General features: G+C 41.0%; 1 protein-coding gene across 1 annotated transcript in view; it reads right to left on the bottom strand.

Moving 5' to 3' along the window:
- Positions 1–5,735: 5,735 nt before the first annotated feature.
- snap25a (synaptosome associated protein 25a) overlaps positions 5,736–18,121 on the bottom strand; it is a 43,622-nt gene continuing 31,236 nt past the window's right edge. The window contains exons 5-8 of the mRNA XM_086060711.1: positions 14,434–14,551; positions 9,903–10,022; positions 7,957–8,101; positions 5,736–7,315 (exon numbers count right to left, since the gene is read on the bottom strand). Of these exons, the coding sequence (XP_085916837.1) occupies positions 7,247–7,315; positions 7,957–8,101; positions 9,903–10,022; positions 14,434–14,551 (452 nt within the window). The 3' untranslated portion in view covers positions 5,736–7,246. The remainder of the gene's footprint in view (positions 7,316–7,956; positions 8,102–9,902; positions 10,023–14,433; positions 14,552–18,121) is intronic.

Below are 18,121 nucleotides of genomic sequence, written 5' to 3'. Positions count from 1 at the left end.
ATTGTCCAATCGGAAGTGTTGAAAATGGCTTCTACTCTTTAAAGATCCACCAGAACTTTATTATGGCCAATGAATCTAAAGAATTTTTAAATACTCTTTATTAGCGATGAGTGAGTATACCTGGTATCGACCGATGCCTGTCCTTATTTCAAGGTATCGGTACTCCCGACAGCAACTGATACAAGTACAATCAGGAACTTGAAATTTAAATTGTCATTACTTTGCAGCTTTAAGTAAAAATGCTTTATTGGAATATACAGGTCTCTCTTTAAAATGACCTGTCATTGTTTTTGGGGGGACATTTATGTATCAAAAGTATTAGTGGTTTCGGTAACCTACTTGGTATTCGGGACTACTCAAGAAATGAGTACTCGTACTGGTATGTCTGAAAAAAGTGGTTTCGAACATCCCAGGAAGGTGTTTATCATTAAATTATTCAAAGCTCAAACTATTTAGTGATGGATTTTAGTTTATGTAATTATTTTCTTAATTATTTCCTTAGTTCTAAATTTGATACATTATAGTTTACGTATTAAACAATTATATTTCCAATACCCAATGCTCAATATTGTTCCATTAAAAAAAACACACATCATTTTCAATTTTCATTTATTTTTGGTTAAAAGGAAACAAATTCAACATTTTTTAATGTACTGTGTTGATATACATAAATGTACATCATATAACTTATTGCAAAAAAAAAAATCTATCCAGTCTCTTTATTTATACATTTGTTAAAATATAGAAATCACAACCATATATCCACATTTGTGTTTACTTTTTGAAGGATATTTTTTTTAATTAAAAAAAGAAACAAAACTCGCCTGGTTGTAGTTCACCTACTGTACCACTAAGTGACAGTATTTCCCCTTCTTTCCTCTAATAAGCAATGACCCTCCACATCCTGGCATGACAGTAGAGGTCGTTTCATGCCTCTGAGGATGCGGAGGCGGTATGTGGAGTGACAGTGGGTCACCGTGAAAGCTCTCTGAAGATTTCCACTTTTTACAACCACTCGACTGAGGCCACAGTCATTAGAAGGAAATATTTGGCAGCCCCCGCCTCTTTCCCCATTCTCTGAGTCACCGCGTGAGCCATCTCCCTGTCACATCTGCTTCCCATCCCCCAGTTGTCAGCACCACTCCAATAAACGCTGTCCAAACAGTGGTTGTGAAGACGGAACATGTCAGTAGTGTCGTCCCTGCGTCACGTCGCTTGTGTGATAAGGAGCTGCGGTGTTGGTGCGAGGGCGAGAGATTGCAGTGGTTCCCGAGGGTGGAGCAGAGAGCAGCCCCACCCTTACTGCCTGGCCACATTTCGCCATTGTGGTTGTGCTGTTATTCGTATGATTTCCTCTCATCTGTCAACACTTTTGTAATCACATCTCACTTACTGCCCTGAAACCCATCAAGTGCAGTGCTTTGAAGAATATGAACCCCCGACACACTCTAATAAGGAATTTGTCAGGAAGGCCGCATCATTTAGAAGGAGGTCATTAATTAATAGGAAAGCAGGAATATAAATAAAATCCACACACGCATTGGGGTATCATGCAAACTCCAGGCTGGGGCATTCCAAAAGATTCACATCAAGCTCGACTGATTGTGAAGAACCCGAGCCACCAAATTCAAATGTCCAAAGATGCTCATTATGATGCTGGTCGTCTGGCTTATATCCGTATTTGGCATTTGAGATATATAAATATTAGTGTGTTTGCTTGGGCTTTGTTTTGCAGCCATTCTTCTCCTCCTTGAGTCTTTTATTGTATTGCTGTTTCATTGTCTGACTCCGTTTGTCTGTACTTGTCCTCCCTCCAGTGGAATGATGCACATTCAAGAGATTTGAAAAAGTAACTCAGAGTAATTAAGTCTTGTCTGTTCTTGGTCAACACTGCCCCCCCAGAAACACCTGTTTTCTGGAGTTACTGGGTGTTTTGCGTCTTACAACAGACACCCTCGTCCAGGCGACCCAACCCAGGCTGATCAAATGGCATTCTGCTGCCTTCACTGCTCTCCTCTCTTCAACCAGAGACATCTGGAGGTTTTCTCTGTTGCCTATAGCTCTCCTTTGATTTTCACTTGTTATTCCCAGTTTGCCGTAGACCTTGCTCAAAGAGTGACTGGCGAATCCCCTGCTCCACTGGGTCCTCCACCTATTCCTTCGGCAATCCCCCTGGTACTTCTCCCTCCCTCTCCTCCCAGGGAACCGTCAGATCCAGCAAGATTAGCTGTCTTGTGGTTTCTGAGACTAAGATGATGTCAGGTCTCAATCTGGACTGGGTGATGTGTGGTGGAATTCTCAGATGCCTCTCCAGGTCATCGGTACCTCATAGATGAGTAGAGGCCAGAGGATTCTTGGGAGGATTCCATGTTGGTAGATCCAGGCTTTGAATCTTCCAGGGAGCACAGACTTATCCACTGTATTCAACCAACCAGCCTTCCAAGTCAGCATTGGTTGCCTTGATGGACTCTCTGTTACTCAAGCTTCAGTTGAAGACCTTCCAAAGGATCTTTACTGCCTTCTCTGTGACTGAAGGGTTCCGATGTTCTCCCATCCTGAAGCGGAACTTGCCTGTTATCTTCCCCTTCTTTAGAACAAAGGACCTGGACTTTGCAGGTTTAAAACCCATACCATAAGCTTCTCCAGCCCCTGGAGGATCCACCTGGACCCTAGTACGGCTGTTGCAGTCACTGTGAGGTCGCCCATGAAAGCTCTGATGGGAGGTTGCCTTACTCGAGATTTACTGAGGGGGCCTGAGCATTCTGTTTCTGCTGCCTTGTTCATTTCTAGTGCAAAAAGAGAGATGGTACAACCAGTGATAATGCCCACTTCCACCTGGTGCCAGTCCAATGTCAAATGGCCAGAGGAGACTCTCAAGATGAGCTTGCTGTGTAGTCCAGGATGAGGTGTTTCAGCGTCAGGTGAACGTGAGATTACTCCAGTGCGACAGCCACCAGCTTTTAGGGTATTGAGCCATAGGAGTTGGTCAGTTCCAGCCATAGCACAGCCACATCCCCTCTGCCTTCTCTTGTCTCCCTGATGTACCTGTTGTTGCTCAACAGGAAGTTGGAAAGCCTCGTGGGAACTATGCTGAGCAAGGAGATGACGGGAAATTGATCGATATTTTCAGACTTCTAATCAACAAATCCATCTATTTGTTGTGTACAGTATATATATAATGACGTTAATCTGATCTAGGGCTGTCAGAATTAAAGCATTAACTCTGGATATTAATTTAATTAAAGCATGAAAAAACTCAGTTAAATCAGTGTGCAGCCAAACGTGGAGGAGTCTGGCGGGAAGATGAATAAACATGGACTATATAGGTAATTTTACTTTCTAATTTACAGTACTTGCTTGATTCTTGTTAGAGAACTCTAAAGTAATTTGTGCACTTTGTAGATCAAAATTCAAATAGCATATGATTTGTACGCCTTTGGCATATCATCTCAGAGCCAAATTCCCTGCTCAAGTTACCTCCACGGGGCCTCGCAAACCAGTGGTGCTGGAGTGTGGTGCTCATGAGCAGAACTATGTTCTAAGAATTGTTTCTATGAGAAAAAAGATGGCCTGTAAGGCTGAGTCCATTTAAATCATTTTGTTTAACAGTGGTATTTTAGAGAAGTATTATATTTGATGAATTACATTAATTCCAAGACTTTACTCAAGTAAATATCTGTTACAAGCTTTGAAGAAAAAAGTAGACGTAGGAGTGAAAAAATGTTTGATTAATGATTAATTGCGATTAACTCTTTGACCGCCAAAAACGTCTAATAACGGTTAGTAAAATCCAAATGAGCGCCGCCAAAGACGTTAAAAGACATTCACTATGTTTTTTTTGTTTGTTTTTTGGAAACGGGTGGAGGAAAGCCTTGGCAAGCTGTACTGAAAGTATCAAGCAGGTTGAGTTAATGTAATGACTATTTTTTGGCACTAGATGGCAGCGATGACTCTCTTTGGACAAGTTCTGGTAGGCGTCAGTAGAAGACGTGAAGCGGAGCTAGAGTGTTGAGGGGAGAATGGCTGAGGAAGCGAAAATGACGACCGGTTGCAAGCAGCTCACGCTTGAGCATTTTTTTCTAAGACGAAAAGCATCGACCAATGCTAAAGAGCACATTGATGATGATGATGGTGACTCCGAGGTTGACGCCGAAGTTGGAATCGTTGACGCGGCGGCTTCGATCACGTCGTAAAGCCTCACCGGCTAGCGATGCTAACGGCGAAAAACGAGCACTGCTGCACAGGCGGACGTTCAATCGGACGATGAAGAGTACCCCGAGTCCAATGCATATTCATTGGAGGAGTGGGTACAGTCTGATCACGGAGAAGACACTGGTTCTGGACTACGATGCCACCATGAATGGAGTGGATAAGATGGATCAGAACATCTCTTACCACCCGGTATAGCAACTGAAGGACATGAGGAAGCCAGACGTAACACTACCGTAACGTAACCGTATCATGATCCTGATAGTAGACTTGATGGCAACATGGCCATACACACACTGCAGTATATACTTGCTACTCCCCGGAAAAAAAGGCTGGCAAGAAAGTGCACGCGAAGGGGCAATCGCAGTGAAACTAATCTGTGGTGCAAATCCTGCTGCGTCTCCTTGCACGCAGGAGAGTTTTACACAATATACCTCACAAAAAGAAAAACTGTGTAGTTGAAACATCCACACAATTGTAAATAGTACCACACATGCACAGTTGCACACATTTGTAAATAGTTTGCCAAATTGTTTTGTCAAATTGTTACACTGTTGAATGTAAATAAACGTATTTTGCTATCAAAAAACACGTTTTCATTGTTGGTGGTAGTGTTTTACAGAAGTAAAGCACTGTTTAGGTGTTTGTGGCATCATTCATGAAAAAAAAGTGTCAAATTCACTAGATTGCATGAAATAATATCGTTTCACTAAAAGCTTGATTTCTCCGTATTTTGGTCCAAAACAGAGCATTTGGATGAAACAAACCTATTTTCTATTGTTGATTAGCGAAAAACGGAATAAGGTAGAGACAAACCTTTTTTTTTCTGATGAAAGATGAGAGTTCAATCTTGTCTCGTCCAAAATTTTCTGTGGACCTTGAAAGATCAGTCAAAATGCTTAAATCAGCTGGCACCCACATATCCTCTTTTCTGAAAATGCTTGGCAGTCAAAGAGTTAATTATAGAAAATAGTTTTTAATCGCTTGGCAGCACTACTAAAGAATTTTTTTTGGTTTCACGTAACATACAATAACACATATTGGCCCTCTGAGGGAAGCCGTAGCACAGGGTTCCCCAATTCCGGTCCTCGAGGGCCGGAGTCCTGCAGGTTTGAGATGTTTCCGCCTACCAACACACCTGATACTAAAGATCAGGATCGTTATCAGGCATGCTGTGCTAGTTGTTTGGAATTGGGGAACCCTGCCATAGCAGCAATATGGACCGCCACAAAACTGAATTTGACACCCCTGACTTAAAAGCTTACTGCGAAAGCAACCAAGTTGTAACCAAGTCTTGTTTCATGAACTGATGAGAGGCAAAGCATATTCGGAGACAAAAAGAGCAGTCCAGTTACGATCGATTCAATGCCTTTAGAATGAAATGACCTGCATCTGATCGTCAGTTTCACTTTTTGAATTGAACTACTGAAACAAATTCCGTACTTGTTTTGAACATTTAATGGAGATATAATTGTTTATCAATATTGGGCATCATTTAGAGCAATAAAGACAAACACAGGTACAACTCAGGTTGATTACTTTTAATCAATTCAGCTAGCTACAAAATGTCCACCACTTTACACACTGACAAGATACAGAGAGGGAGTCTTTTAATATAACATGCGTTGAGAACATCAATCTCACAGTTGAATCTATTGTGTCATTCAGGTTGGGGTATTTCATCATCTTACTCTAACCAAAGGACATTTTTGGAGATTTGGTATGCATAGCTCTAAAGTACAGAAGCAACAAAAACCCTTGATGTTTCTTTTTTTGTTTCAGTGTATAGTTATCGTCAACATTGTCATGATTTTTTTTTATACTAATAACAAACCACATGGGGAGAATAAACTTACAGGTACAGTCTTCTTATAAAAGTAAGGTCTCTCAGAAATATGCGCCATTGCTTTACATTGCAAACGTTTATTTATTTTTTTCAGAGCATCCAAAACCTATGTTACAGTACACAACCAGTCCTCCTCTTTCAGCACTTAAACATCCTCATCACAGAACTGCATAATCGTTTAGAAAACAGGTCTTTTTTTTTTGCAATAGACCACAAATGTTTTGTCTTTCATCTCACGTTTTTGATCCCCTTTGCATTATTTTACAACAAGATGGTCACAGTCAGTAGATATATCAAGACAGAAAGAGTGGCACTATTGCAAACTTGCAGGGAAGAATGGAACGGTCAACTGTGTCCTAATACTGAGCATGCGTTTTTGTCAAGTCGCTACTGCCGTGTTATCATTTTTTATATATATTTTTTCAGACAGGTTTTATTTAGAAGACTAAAATCTACCATTTGTCATGCAGAGAACGCACAATTCACATCACTTGGAATGCAAATGCCTAATACAGCTACAGAGAATCTAGTTGCACATTGTCTAAACGGTAAACTCAGTATGATCGCAATGGTGGAAAATGGACCAGCGACTGCCCTTTATGATTGTAAGTGCTGTTTGCAATCTTCTTCAACTCAGTGAATCCTGACTTGCCATGGGTCTTCTCCCTTTTGCTGTGACAAAACGCTAAAAGAAGGAGCGTGACAGTAGCCTACATGAAACCGTTTTACTATGACAATACTGAGATACTGAAAAAGAATCAAAACAAACAAGCTTGTATTACATTCCTATTATATACTTGCCATCCATTGCCGTGTACTTTAACATATATATGTATATATATATAATATATGTGATATAGAGTAATATATTATATATATATATATATGTATATATATTGATCAAGAGAATAAAAACTTCACAGGTGAGCCAGAGCGCCATTAACTCAGCACTATATACAACCTTTGGAAAGAATGATGTATGGAGTATAAGAAATCATCATTTTTACGAGGACAATCATCTTGAAAAAGCTTGACAAACAACACACAGAACGACATTTACAATGGGGAGGGGAGGTGATATGTGCATGTGTGCAAACCTAGAAGGTCAAGATCATAATGAAAGCATGTCGGTGTCTGATGACGTGCGGCGCCGTACACCGGAACGGGTCATGCTCGCCGGGGCCGGGGCGTTTAGCCACTGCCCAGCATCTTTGTGGCCCTCTGGTTGGCCTCATCGATCCTGGTCTTGTTGGAATCAGCCTACGTGAGCGAAAAGAAAATAGAAAGGGTTTGTGCCGGGTTGACGGAACAATTTTCCTCTCCAGATTTTAGTAGGCACATGTCTTGAGAATTACTCAAGTACAAGAGTTTGGAATCGCAAGCTCGCTACCAGATTAGCTAACACTTAGCATAGCATCAGCTATTTGTTTTTCTTAAAGTAAGACAAGATAAGGGGCCCTATTTTCATAGACAGGCACCCATGCACTCAACGTAAAAACTGGTGCATCTTCATTTTCACGGGACAGGTCTAGCTTACAGTGTTTGGGAATATGGCAGACCGCGCTGCGCCTTGCTAGCTGTTTAAGAACGTTTTCTACTAAATGCTTCCGGCGCACCTGGCAATTTGGTGACAACAAGTAGGCTAGACTTTAAATCAAGTGAAAACAGGTCTATGTTGTGGTGCAGGTTTGGTGGAGTTGATCCAGGCGCAGGCAGACTGATGACATTTCCAGATCATGCAGTCTTTGGTTTTTGATGTAATGTGTTATTGTTGGTGTGGCTAAAAGCCAATTTATGGAAATAATGTATATTCTTAAATAATTTAACTTGAAGATTATAGATAATATTTGACAAAGTAAAAGCAATAGGCTAACATGTTTCCCCCAGTGTGTGTTTTTTACCTTGTCCATGATCCTGTCGATCTGGCGGTTCTGGGTGTCGATCTCGTTGCCCATGTCCACAGCCATGTGGCGCAGGTTTCCAATGATACCACCCACCTGCTCCAGGTTCTCATCCATCTCATTTTCCCGGGCATCCTCTGTTACCCTGAGGACAAAAAAAACAAGTACAAATTGCACATATACGTGAATATCGTTTGCATCAAACCAGCTGTAATGAACTTCGTTGACCTCCCTCTATTCCCCTCGTGATAATTTCCTCTGATTGCAATGCAGAGTATAACTTATCCCACAACAAGGTCTTCTATCCAATTATTCCCTTTCTGCTCTGTGTCAACCAACTCCAGGCAAAAGTACCACAACAACCTTCACTTTGGTTAAAAAAAAAAATCTCAATTAAAAGAACAGCTAGAAATCACAATTAATCAGTTCCCCATTTGCTTCCTAGGGAGGTTATGTCTTCTTGACAACATTTCCCACCAACCACATGGCCTTCAAAAATCCATCCCCACCATATGTTTGACCGAATCCATTACCACACCCCTTCGCAAACTCTCCAAACACCTATGATCAAGGACATTGTCTGTGGTGACTGGGTATGATCAGTTGCTGCTCCTTCATTGGAGAAAACTCTTCCAATCCATATTGAAACTGTTTCACTTTCTATTTCGACAAATTGCCTCAAAAACATGTTTTTAGACCGAGCCTAAGAACCTGTTCCTGTTACATTTTTTTCAACATAATTTTTTTTGTAGTTAAAAAAAAAGGTGATAGTAATCAAGTACTGGTATTAGTAGTATTATTCATTATTTTTTTACTATACAGTTGAGGTGGCTTGGGCATTTGATTTAGATGACTCCTGGACTCCTCCCTGGCGAAGTGTTCTGGGCATGTCCCACCGGCGGGAGGCCCCGGGGACGACCCAGGACAACGCCTTGGCATCCCGCCGGAGGAGCTGGTTGAAGTGGCTGGGGAGAGGGAAGTCTGGGCTTCCCTGCTAAAGCTGCTGCCCCCGCAACCCGACCCCGGATAAGCGGTAGATAATGGATGGGTGATGGATGGATGGACTTATTCTTTATATGCCAAAATATACTTTTTTGTCCCCCAAAACACGGCTGTGTGAAATAAACGTTGATATGATAATACAACAACAAAAATGTAGATACACTGAAATGTGTTTGTGTGTGAATGGGGCCTCATACGAATATAGCCATTAGCCAACTTAAATTTATCAGTTAGCATGGGTGTCAAACTCATTGTAATTCAGAGGCCATATACAGCCTAATTTGACATCCAATGGACTGGACTAGGTAAATAATTAACATAAATAACAACAAATTGGCTGTATTTTTTTCATTAGATTTTTTTTTAAGGTAAAACAAGACCAAGTGCAATAGGAAATCTTGATATTTAAGAACTATCCTTAAATGACCAAGTCAAGATGATCTATCTCCTACTATAAGATTAGTATTTTCATGTACAATATTTGTTTGTGTACCTGGCATTACTACACAAAGGTGGCAAATCTAGGTCAAGAAAGTAAAAACCAGAGGTGTGCGCATCAATGAATTTTGTCATCCGTCATTCGGCAATCGTCAACAGTCGGGACAGGGACTTTTCATCATTGACAATTCGTCAATAATTCAAGCCGAACCAAACTGTAATAAGCATTACCTGAACGTCAATTCAACAAGGCTTCCGTGATTGTGAAGTTACAGCCGCAGTTTTTGTGTGTGACTGACAGTGAATTAAGAAAAGCAGTACAGTAACAGTAAAACAGCAAGCCTTAGAATAAAAAAAACCCCACACAAGATATCGAATATCCATAGTTGTAATCTGAAATCTGAAACTAATGTTTTTACACACATGCTATAAATATTCCCACGTAAATGTGACCTATGAAAGAAGCCATGTTCTGGAACGAGGAGCTTCCTGTGACTTTGGTTTACCTGCGAATGAAGCCTCCGCTGATGGCCATCTGTTCACGCTCATCCACAACACGGGCTGGCTGACTGGCCACCACGCCATCCTGGTTGTTCCCCCAGGCCTTGCTGGCTCCACTCTTCATCCTGGCCGGCGAAGGCGATCAAGATGAACAGTTACTCAACATTCTGATGGGGTGCGCCATCATTTCCCTCAAGCAGGCCGGCTTCCCATTGGTCAATGACTCACATCAAACAACGCGGGGAGCCGTGGCTTTCAGGGTGGGTTTATATGTATATCAATGTCAAATTACTTGATTTCATGCATTCAGCACATACATGTATAAGTAATAGTGGAGACTAGACTAAGTCAAGCAAAGCATAGCAGGCATGGACTGGTAGGGTTCGGAAGGTGCAAGCTTCAGTTTACACAATAGCAATGTGAGTGATACTATATCTTGAAAGTGTGTTAACATGCTATTAAGATCTTTAAGTGTCATCTGCAGTTTTATATTATCATGTATCATCTATGTTGTTGCAATTAAAAACAATCCCTCCCCCAGTCCCACAGTTGATTCTCCCAATGTGACAGATAACAGAGAGGAGACGAGCTCCTGGGAGACAAACAACAGAGTGTACAGGACTGTCACATCATTAGAGGAGGGACAACAATAATGCGGAGAACAAACTACAAAAACAACAAAAAGAAAAAACAACTGAATAAGGTCGACAGAGTAACACATGACGTTCCATGTACTATTCTTGGACCTCACACCCCAATACACCCCCTCCTTGTTTCAGTCACCACTGTTTTCTGTGCTATCACCTTTGGAAAACGCTTTGTGTCCCTAATTACTAGTGAGGCGGGCGATAACGATATCAAACTCATCCAGTGTCTGTCTGAACAGGAAGTGTGTACTGACAAATAGAGCTGTGCTAACAAGATATGCAATCAGAGTGCCTTTGTCAGTGTTGCCTCACTCTAGTTTCATCTGTTTTACCCCAGACAATTAAAGAAATAGGGGAAAGTGATCATCATAGACTAATTGGTTTGTCATTTTTACTATATAGCACAACCATATTGTGCCTTATTTACCTCCTGGCTTGTTTTGTTTCTGGCTTGTCTGTTAGTTCTTTCTATTTTGTCTGATTCATTTTGCGTTCTTAAGCATAAGTTGATGACAGTGGAAGTACCTCCCTTTTGATCGCAATCCGCTTCAGTATTGTTTTTGTTTGTTTGTTTTTAATATGATCCGTATACACCACTAGAATACCACATTTTTCTAGAAATGTGGTTAGGTATGGGCTTATTAACAAATGAGCTTATTAAATAATTGCTAAGAACTTGGTATTGGCTTTTGATTTATTAAATCTTGAACAGGCTTGGGGAGTAACAACACACGTTATTCACTGTTTGGAACATACTCACTGAAGGGCTGATTTATCTTAAATAACATTTGTCACTTACAAAGAAAGGTTTGAGCTGTCAGAGTCCTGTGGCGTCCTGGTACGGCGGAGCTAGTTGCTAGCCTGCTACACCGCTAATGTGGAGTCCACCTTGCGTACAAATCACCCACTGATTTACTATTTAAACAAAAAATAATATAAACATCTTAACTTGTTAGTGAGACAAAAGTATCTTTTTGCATACATGTTTGAACAGGTAACGAGTAACTGTATGGTAATTAGTGGTGGGAAAATGAAGCTTCATGAAGCACTTGTGATATTTTTTGACTCCTCTAGATGGCACTCTTGGTTGAAAGATGCAGTGGAAATGTAATCAATTTCCTTTGCACTAGCCTTTATATTTAAACCAAGAGCACCATCTAGGGGAGTCCAAAAATATCACAAGTGTTTCATGAAGCTTCATTTTCCCATCACTAACGGTAATACATTTTAAAAGTAAGCCTTCCAACCCTGGTCTTGAAGAAGTGTAAGGCAAAGCCTACTGTAGACCCTAAACACCTATGGAAAGTGAATCCAGTGAGTTTACACAAGGTTAACACACTGGCTAATGCTAATGTTAGCATGCCAGTATCCCTGCATTATCTCGACTTCACTATTTGTTGGACTGGCTGTCACTAGATTGTGTTCATATTGACATGTTCATGCTTCTCAAAAGGAACTTGATTGATTGTTAATCTTCCCATAGGCAAATGGCCATCTCTACTACTTAGGACTTCCAATAATATTAGCTCAAACATCTCAACTTTAAGCATATTAATTATCTTAGCCTCAGTGTCCGTGTTATTGTGGAGTGATGTGCAAAAGTATTGTTTCAGTACTAAGTAGGCTAGCAAATATTCAGCCTCCTGCTTGACTTTTATTAATAGAACTGGACTGAAGCAAGGCTTCACTTAGATGCCAGTCCCTGCTGACACACTCATTGTTTTTGTACTTGTTTGCCATCTGTCTGCTTTTCTTCATCTTCTCATTTTATTCCAAGATGCACTGGCCTCCTCTTCTGTCGAATGAATGCCGTAAATGCCGCTTAATCAGCTTTGTGGCAATTGAGTTGAGGTGATTAGATTAGTATTGTGGCAAAAAACAAACAAATCTCCATCTATTAAAATGAGCTGTCCGCTGATCAAAATCTATCACCTATGGCGTTTAGACAGTGAAAATCTGAGGCTATTATAAAAACAACACGGCATCATGTAATGTTTTTACAGAAAAACACAGACCGAAAGATGTTCGTGCTTCTTTCATTGTCTGGTAACTGCATACTGTAAATCAGTTTTTACTTAGTGTACTGCCCACAAGACACCATCAGGTGCATTTACTGTCCCTTGTCACTTGGTTTTATTTATTTATCTTCAGTGAAATATCATTGACCATGATAAACAGTTCTCTTTTTACGAACGAAAGTACTGTGACCTGCCTCTCAGTTACCTAACCAGCCAGAAGTTGTCCGAGACCTATCAGTTCCTATCGGAATTTCAAATCATAAGCTTACGTGAAAAATTTCGGCCAATTCTGGGAACAGTTTGCGGAATAATCTTTTTTATTTTTTTATTTCCAACATGACTGTGCCTCAGTGCACAAAGCAACTCCATAAAGGCATGGTTGGATGAGTTTGGCATGAATGAACTTTTGAACCTCCACGTCAAGCTCAGCAAACACCTTTGGGCCCGTCAAAAAAAGTACATCGGAGCAGCTAGGCCCTCTTGGCCGAAATCTCACAAATGTTATTTGGGTTGAATAAACATTCATTTCTCACAGGCAATCTCCAAAATCCTGTAAACACTTTCTAGTAGAGTAGAAGCAATTATAGCTACAAATTTTCTGTATGTGCAATTAGTGAGGTATTACGATATTTTTGTTCATTTAGTGTCTGCAGTATGTTCCATTGCAAACCAATTACCTCCCCAGGCTCTGTATCACTTGTATTGGATAAAACAAACTAAACAAAAACAAATGTACATACATGTACATCATTATCATCATCATATACTGTACATCAATGTCATAATTAATCGGGATCATAACCTTAGCTTCATCACGTGCAGCAATGCTAGGATGAGTTGCATTGCCATGCATGCATGAGCATTCCAAGGGTTAGGTCATTCCATGTCATTGTAGTAGTAGTAGTGGTGGGTGGGACGTGGGTGTTAGGGGAACAAAATAAAAGTTTTTGTTGCTTGCAAAAAGGTGAGCATCTTGTGAATGTTAGAGTGGTGTGGCGGTGGAAAAGATCATGCAGATGAGAAGCGTCTGTCCTGGGCATTTTGGTACCGACATCATTGAGCTCAATACATTAAAACGATCTGAGTACCAAGATTCTTTAATCCTGCTCTTATGGATTTCTCTGGCTGCATCTGCATGTAAACGATTCCCAAGTAGAAGTTGAGAAGAAAGGGTGCTTAGCGCAAGGATGTTTTAAGAGAGGCACTTGCTGACAGACCTTTGCTGAATGGAGGGGAGCGTAAGCGGAGGACCGGATTCTTGCAGGGTGGTAATACTATTTTAATTTTTTCAGCAGCCAAGATAATATCTATCTAGAACCTTTCCATGGTTCTTCGAGATTGACTCAGAGTGACGGATTCAGGGATGGTTTATCGTATCTCTAAATGCAGTTCAGTGGTGAAGGGCCGCTAATTAGATGACGAGCTACTGCATGTGTTGGCTATTACGTGTCTATTATAGTAGCAGTAATGTAATGGATTGAACCCACAACCTTAAGGTTTGAGATGACTACTCTACCTCTGAGCCGTGCCGCCCCAGTACATTGGTTTTCTTACGTGACGTGTAGAAAGAGTGGTGTAGAAAGTTATGCCACTGCATTTGCATCATCTACAACCCCAGGGATTGCATTTGATAGTTCTGGTGTATAACATTAATTGGCCTCTATGAGTGTATCCATATAGCAGTATATGATTGTGTCTGGGACAGTCTTCAAAACGGCATCATGGCCTCCCATGTGTATGGATGTGGAAGGTACTGATGCCTTTTTGCAGCTGGAGCAGAGCAGACTATTAGCTGACGGCCGTAATCATGCCAGCGGTTTCAATTCATATTTTTGTAAAGGCAGGCAGGCAGGCAGGCAAGCAGCACCTACTTGTTACATGGACAGGAGCAAAGACCACAGAATTTCCCTAGATCGTTCAAATTCTTTTCTGCATCCTTCATGTCCTTATTGATTTGGTCCATTCCCTCCTCGATGCGCTCCAGTTGTTCTGATTAAACGCAAGTCATTTATCCCCCACAGAACGAAGCACGAGGAGAGAAAGAGAGAGCGAGAAAGAGAGAGAGAGAGGACAAAGGAGAGAAGACAATAACTTCAGACACTCACTGTGACGAAAAAAAGTAAGAACAAAAAAGTCAAAATAAAAAAAGAGGAAAAACTGGACGCCACCACATATGTGACAACCTTCGAGGCACGTTGTCAGTACCTACTTGTTACATGGACATATGAAAAGCCCACAGCATTTCCCTAAATCTTTTAAATTTTTCTCGGCTTCCTTCATGTCTTGGTTGATATGGTTCATGCCATCTTCAACACGATCGAGTTGCTCTGGTCAGGACAAAGGGATGACAGTAGTGGAATGAATGTCATTGGCTGATTGACACAAATATGACTTATGATGAGCAGCGACTGAGTCAGCTGGCTAAATGTGTGCCCTGTATAGCTGTATCATAGGGGAGACGCTCACCCATATCTGTACTGGGTTGATTGGGTCAGGAAATTGTAATTGGTGGACTGCATTTTGGGGCGGATGGATGTGCTTTCTTGATTCAAATTAAATGACTCGCTATTTATTTACAAGAACTATTCATACAAATTAAGCAATTTGCTCTTACAAGTAAATGTGTGATGCTAAATGGAATTGTCTAAACCAGGGAAGTGCAACTCCAGTCTTTGAGGGCCACTATCCTGCATGTTTTAGATGTTTCCCTCCTCCAACACACCTGATTCAAATGATAAGGGTCGTTATCAGGTTTCTGATCATTAGAATCAGGTGAGTGTTGTGGAAACATTCAAAACATGCAGGACAGTGGCCCTTGATGACCAGAAGTGTGCATCCCTGGACGAGACAGAATTTTCCGAGTTGTTTGGTAGGAGTACCAATGACCTAACCTTCAGAGATCACAGACTTTCATCAAGGAAATTTAGTTTAAAGGAAAACTCTAGAACAGGGGTAGAAAACCCTGCTTTGGAGAAGCCTAATAACGATCCTGATCATTGAATCAGGTGTGTTGGAGGAGGGAGATCTCTAAAACAGGCAGGACTGCGGCTCTCGAGGACCAGGGCTCCCACCCCTGCTCTAGAATGAAAATACTCTGTGTTGATGTGTTGATTTACTAGCAGGCTTACCTAAAAACTACTTAACCAATCACCACCAAAACATGGAGTGGTTGGGCCATAACCAAGGATAATTTTGGAGAATTCCATCCTTTTGAACTTTGCTGGAAAAAGTTGGAGTGCCAGGAGTAAAGTGGGGTACACACATACCAATAATAGGAGCAAATTTAAACCCCTCTTCTGATTAAAGTCAGCCAAGGCCTAATTGTTGGATGTATCGAAAATATTTTCCTAACCAATTATTCTGTGGTGTGGTGTGTTCTAAGAACGCCCTCTCCTCCCCAATCTGCTCAGAAAATGGTCAGGCTAACAATTGTAAATGTTGAACATCCTTATGTGTGGTCAACATCAAGTTCGGCCAAGCCGCAGACTTGATTGTGCCATGAAACAAAATGATAATAAATTAGGAAGCAACTTGAACTTAGAAAGGCAAACAGTTAGCCTAGCTTCTTCTGTTTCATCATTTACTACTACTACTTTGTAGACACTCCATAAAATTTTTTTCCACCAGTCTGGATGTCTTTTGGCACATAGGTTTCATCTTGGTACAACCCTGACGTCTGGCTTGGGGAAGGAGCCCAGGGACTAAACCAAGGATAGGGGCTGCTAGCCCCATCAGAAATCGGATTCATGAGGTCCGCAGACCAGAGGTGAAAAATTCAGGTCCAGAAAATAAAAACCGTGCTACGAATTGACTTTAGCCTCAGGTACTTAAATTCATCTGCTCCCAGGAGCTCGTCTACCTGCAGTTGCATAGAAGAACCTGTGGCAGGGTTTTTACTTTCTGGACCTGGATTCCTCACCTCTGCCGTAGACATATTAAAGTCACTAGTGGTTATCACTTGCAGCTCATTCTGTATTTAATGAAGGTACTTACATTGTCTGTTGCCACACCAACAAATATCTGTAACAGTGAAGAGATGTCTCCATGTCTAACGCTACGTTCACACTGCAGGCAAATGCCAGATCTGATTTTTTTTTGCCCAAATGCGACCTGTATCTGTCTTTTTTATGTCAGTCTGAACGGCTCAATTCCGATTTTTTCATATCCGACCTGGGTCACTTTCATATGTGGTCCTGGATCGCATACGTAAACTAGTATGTGTGTTCTCCTGGATGACTGGACAAACGTTCCTATAGACACTCCAAAATCTTGCAGCAAGTTTTGTTTAAGAGTTGCGTCTTTTAAAACTTACCAAGAGGGAACTTCGCCCATATTTGCTTCTACTTTTTTACTTCATAATGCCAGATAACCTGAAACTTTCGTCAATATAGTGTCTCCATGTACAGTCGCTAGGGTCTAAAAGAACTTTTATGGATTTCAATTCCTTACTCATGCTGATGAGGTGGATGGTGTTTTGGTGACTGTTCATAGAAAATACTTTCCAGCCTGACGAGTGATTAAAGACAGCATGTGAATTATGAAGCATATTCATCAATTAACTACAGTATATTCAGATTTGTAAAATCCCTGGTTGGTGCACGGACATACACTCAACGGTACATCCGACGATCTGTTTTCCTTAGTGCTTGTCCTCATTAGGGTCATGGCTGTGCCTATCCCAGTTGACGCTGTTAAATGATTCAGTGTTTTGATTTATAACAGCACAGAGCATGTTATGCTCGTTAGAGTGTTGCAGGCAGCGTAAATGAAAGCAGTTCAGTCAACTGCTGTAAAAGTTTTGGAGTCCACTGGGTGCATGCTGACACAAACGGAGGGTCAGAGGACCAAGAGGAGCATTCATGTCCTTGTCCATGCAATTAATGGTCTTTCACGGAACACATAAACTGTTTTATGAGCCTTTCAGTGTCCATACCAGAGCTAAGAGATGCTTTTACATGTTTTCAGTAAGCATCACCAGATGTTGCTTTCTAGAATTATTCTAAATGCCCTAGGCAAGCTGCATACTTTATATTGTAACCAGGGACTTTACAAAGCAGTGAATGGGTTGACTGAGAAGTGGCGGAATATTTTGTCATTACCAGCTAAATCGATCGTTTATCTTAAATTGGCCTTTTTCAATTCTGGAATGTCAATTAACCAAAACCACAAGGAATTTTGCATGAGATTGCACAACAAACTTATCTCATATCTTTTTTAAAGTAATCCTGCCACCAAATACATGAATTTTAGACAAAGGGATAATATATACTGATGTTAAAACACAGGTTTTTGTTACTGTGGTGGTTGGCACATATAATCAAGTTTTAGCGTTTTGTAGTGGTGCAACAGATCATCATTGATCCGTGGTCGGTTCAGCTCAGGCCCCACGGTTCGGCTCGGATTGGTTGGTGGGGAAAAAACAAAAACAAAGTGCGCATTCCGTCAATATACCATTCTGGCATGAAACATACTCAACGTAACACGCTAAGCCTAACTTTAAAATAAAGTTAACACAAAGCTATCCTGAACTCATGTTCAATCGCTAATTTAGGATGCTAA

The sequence above is a fragment of the Leptonotus elevatus genome, chromosome 18 (genome assembly GCF_054856555.1).
Source record: "Leptonotus elevatus isolate MCC_2025b chromosome 18, RoL_Lele_1.0, whole genome shotgun sequence".
NCBI lineage: Eukaryota > Metazoa > Chordata > Actinopteri > Syngnathiformes > Syngnathidae > Leptonotus > Leptonotus elevatus.
The sequence above is the reverse complement of the archived record's forward strand: the minus strand, read 5'-3'. Positions and strand labels throughout refer to the sequence as shown.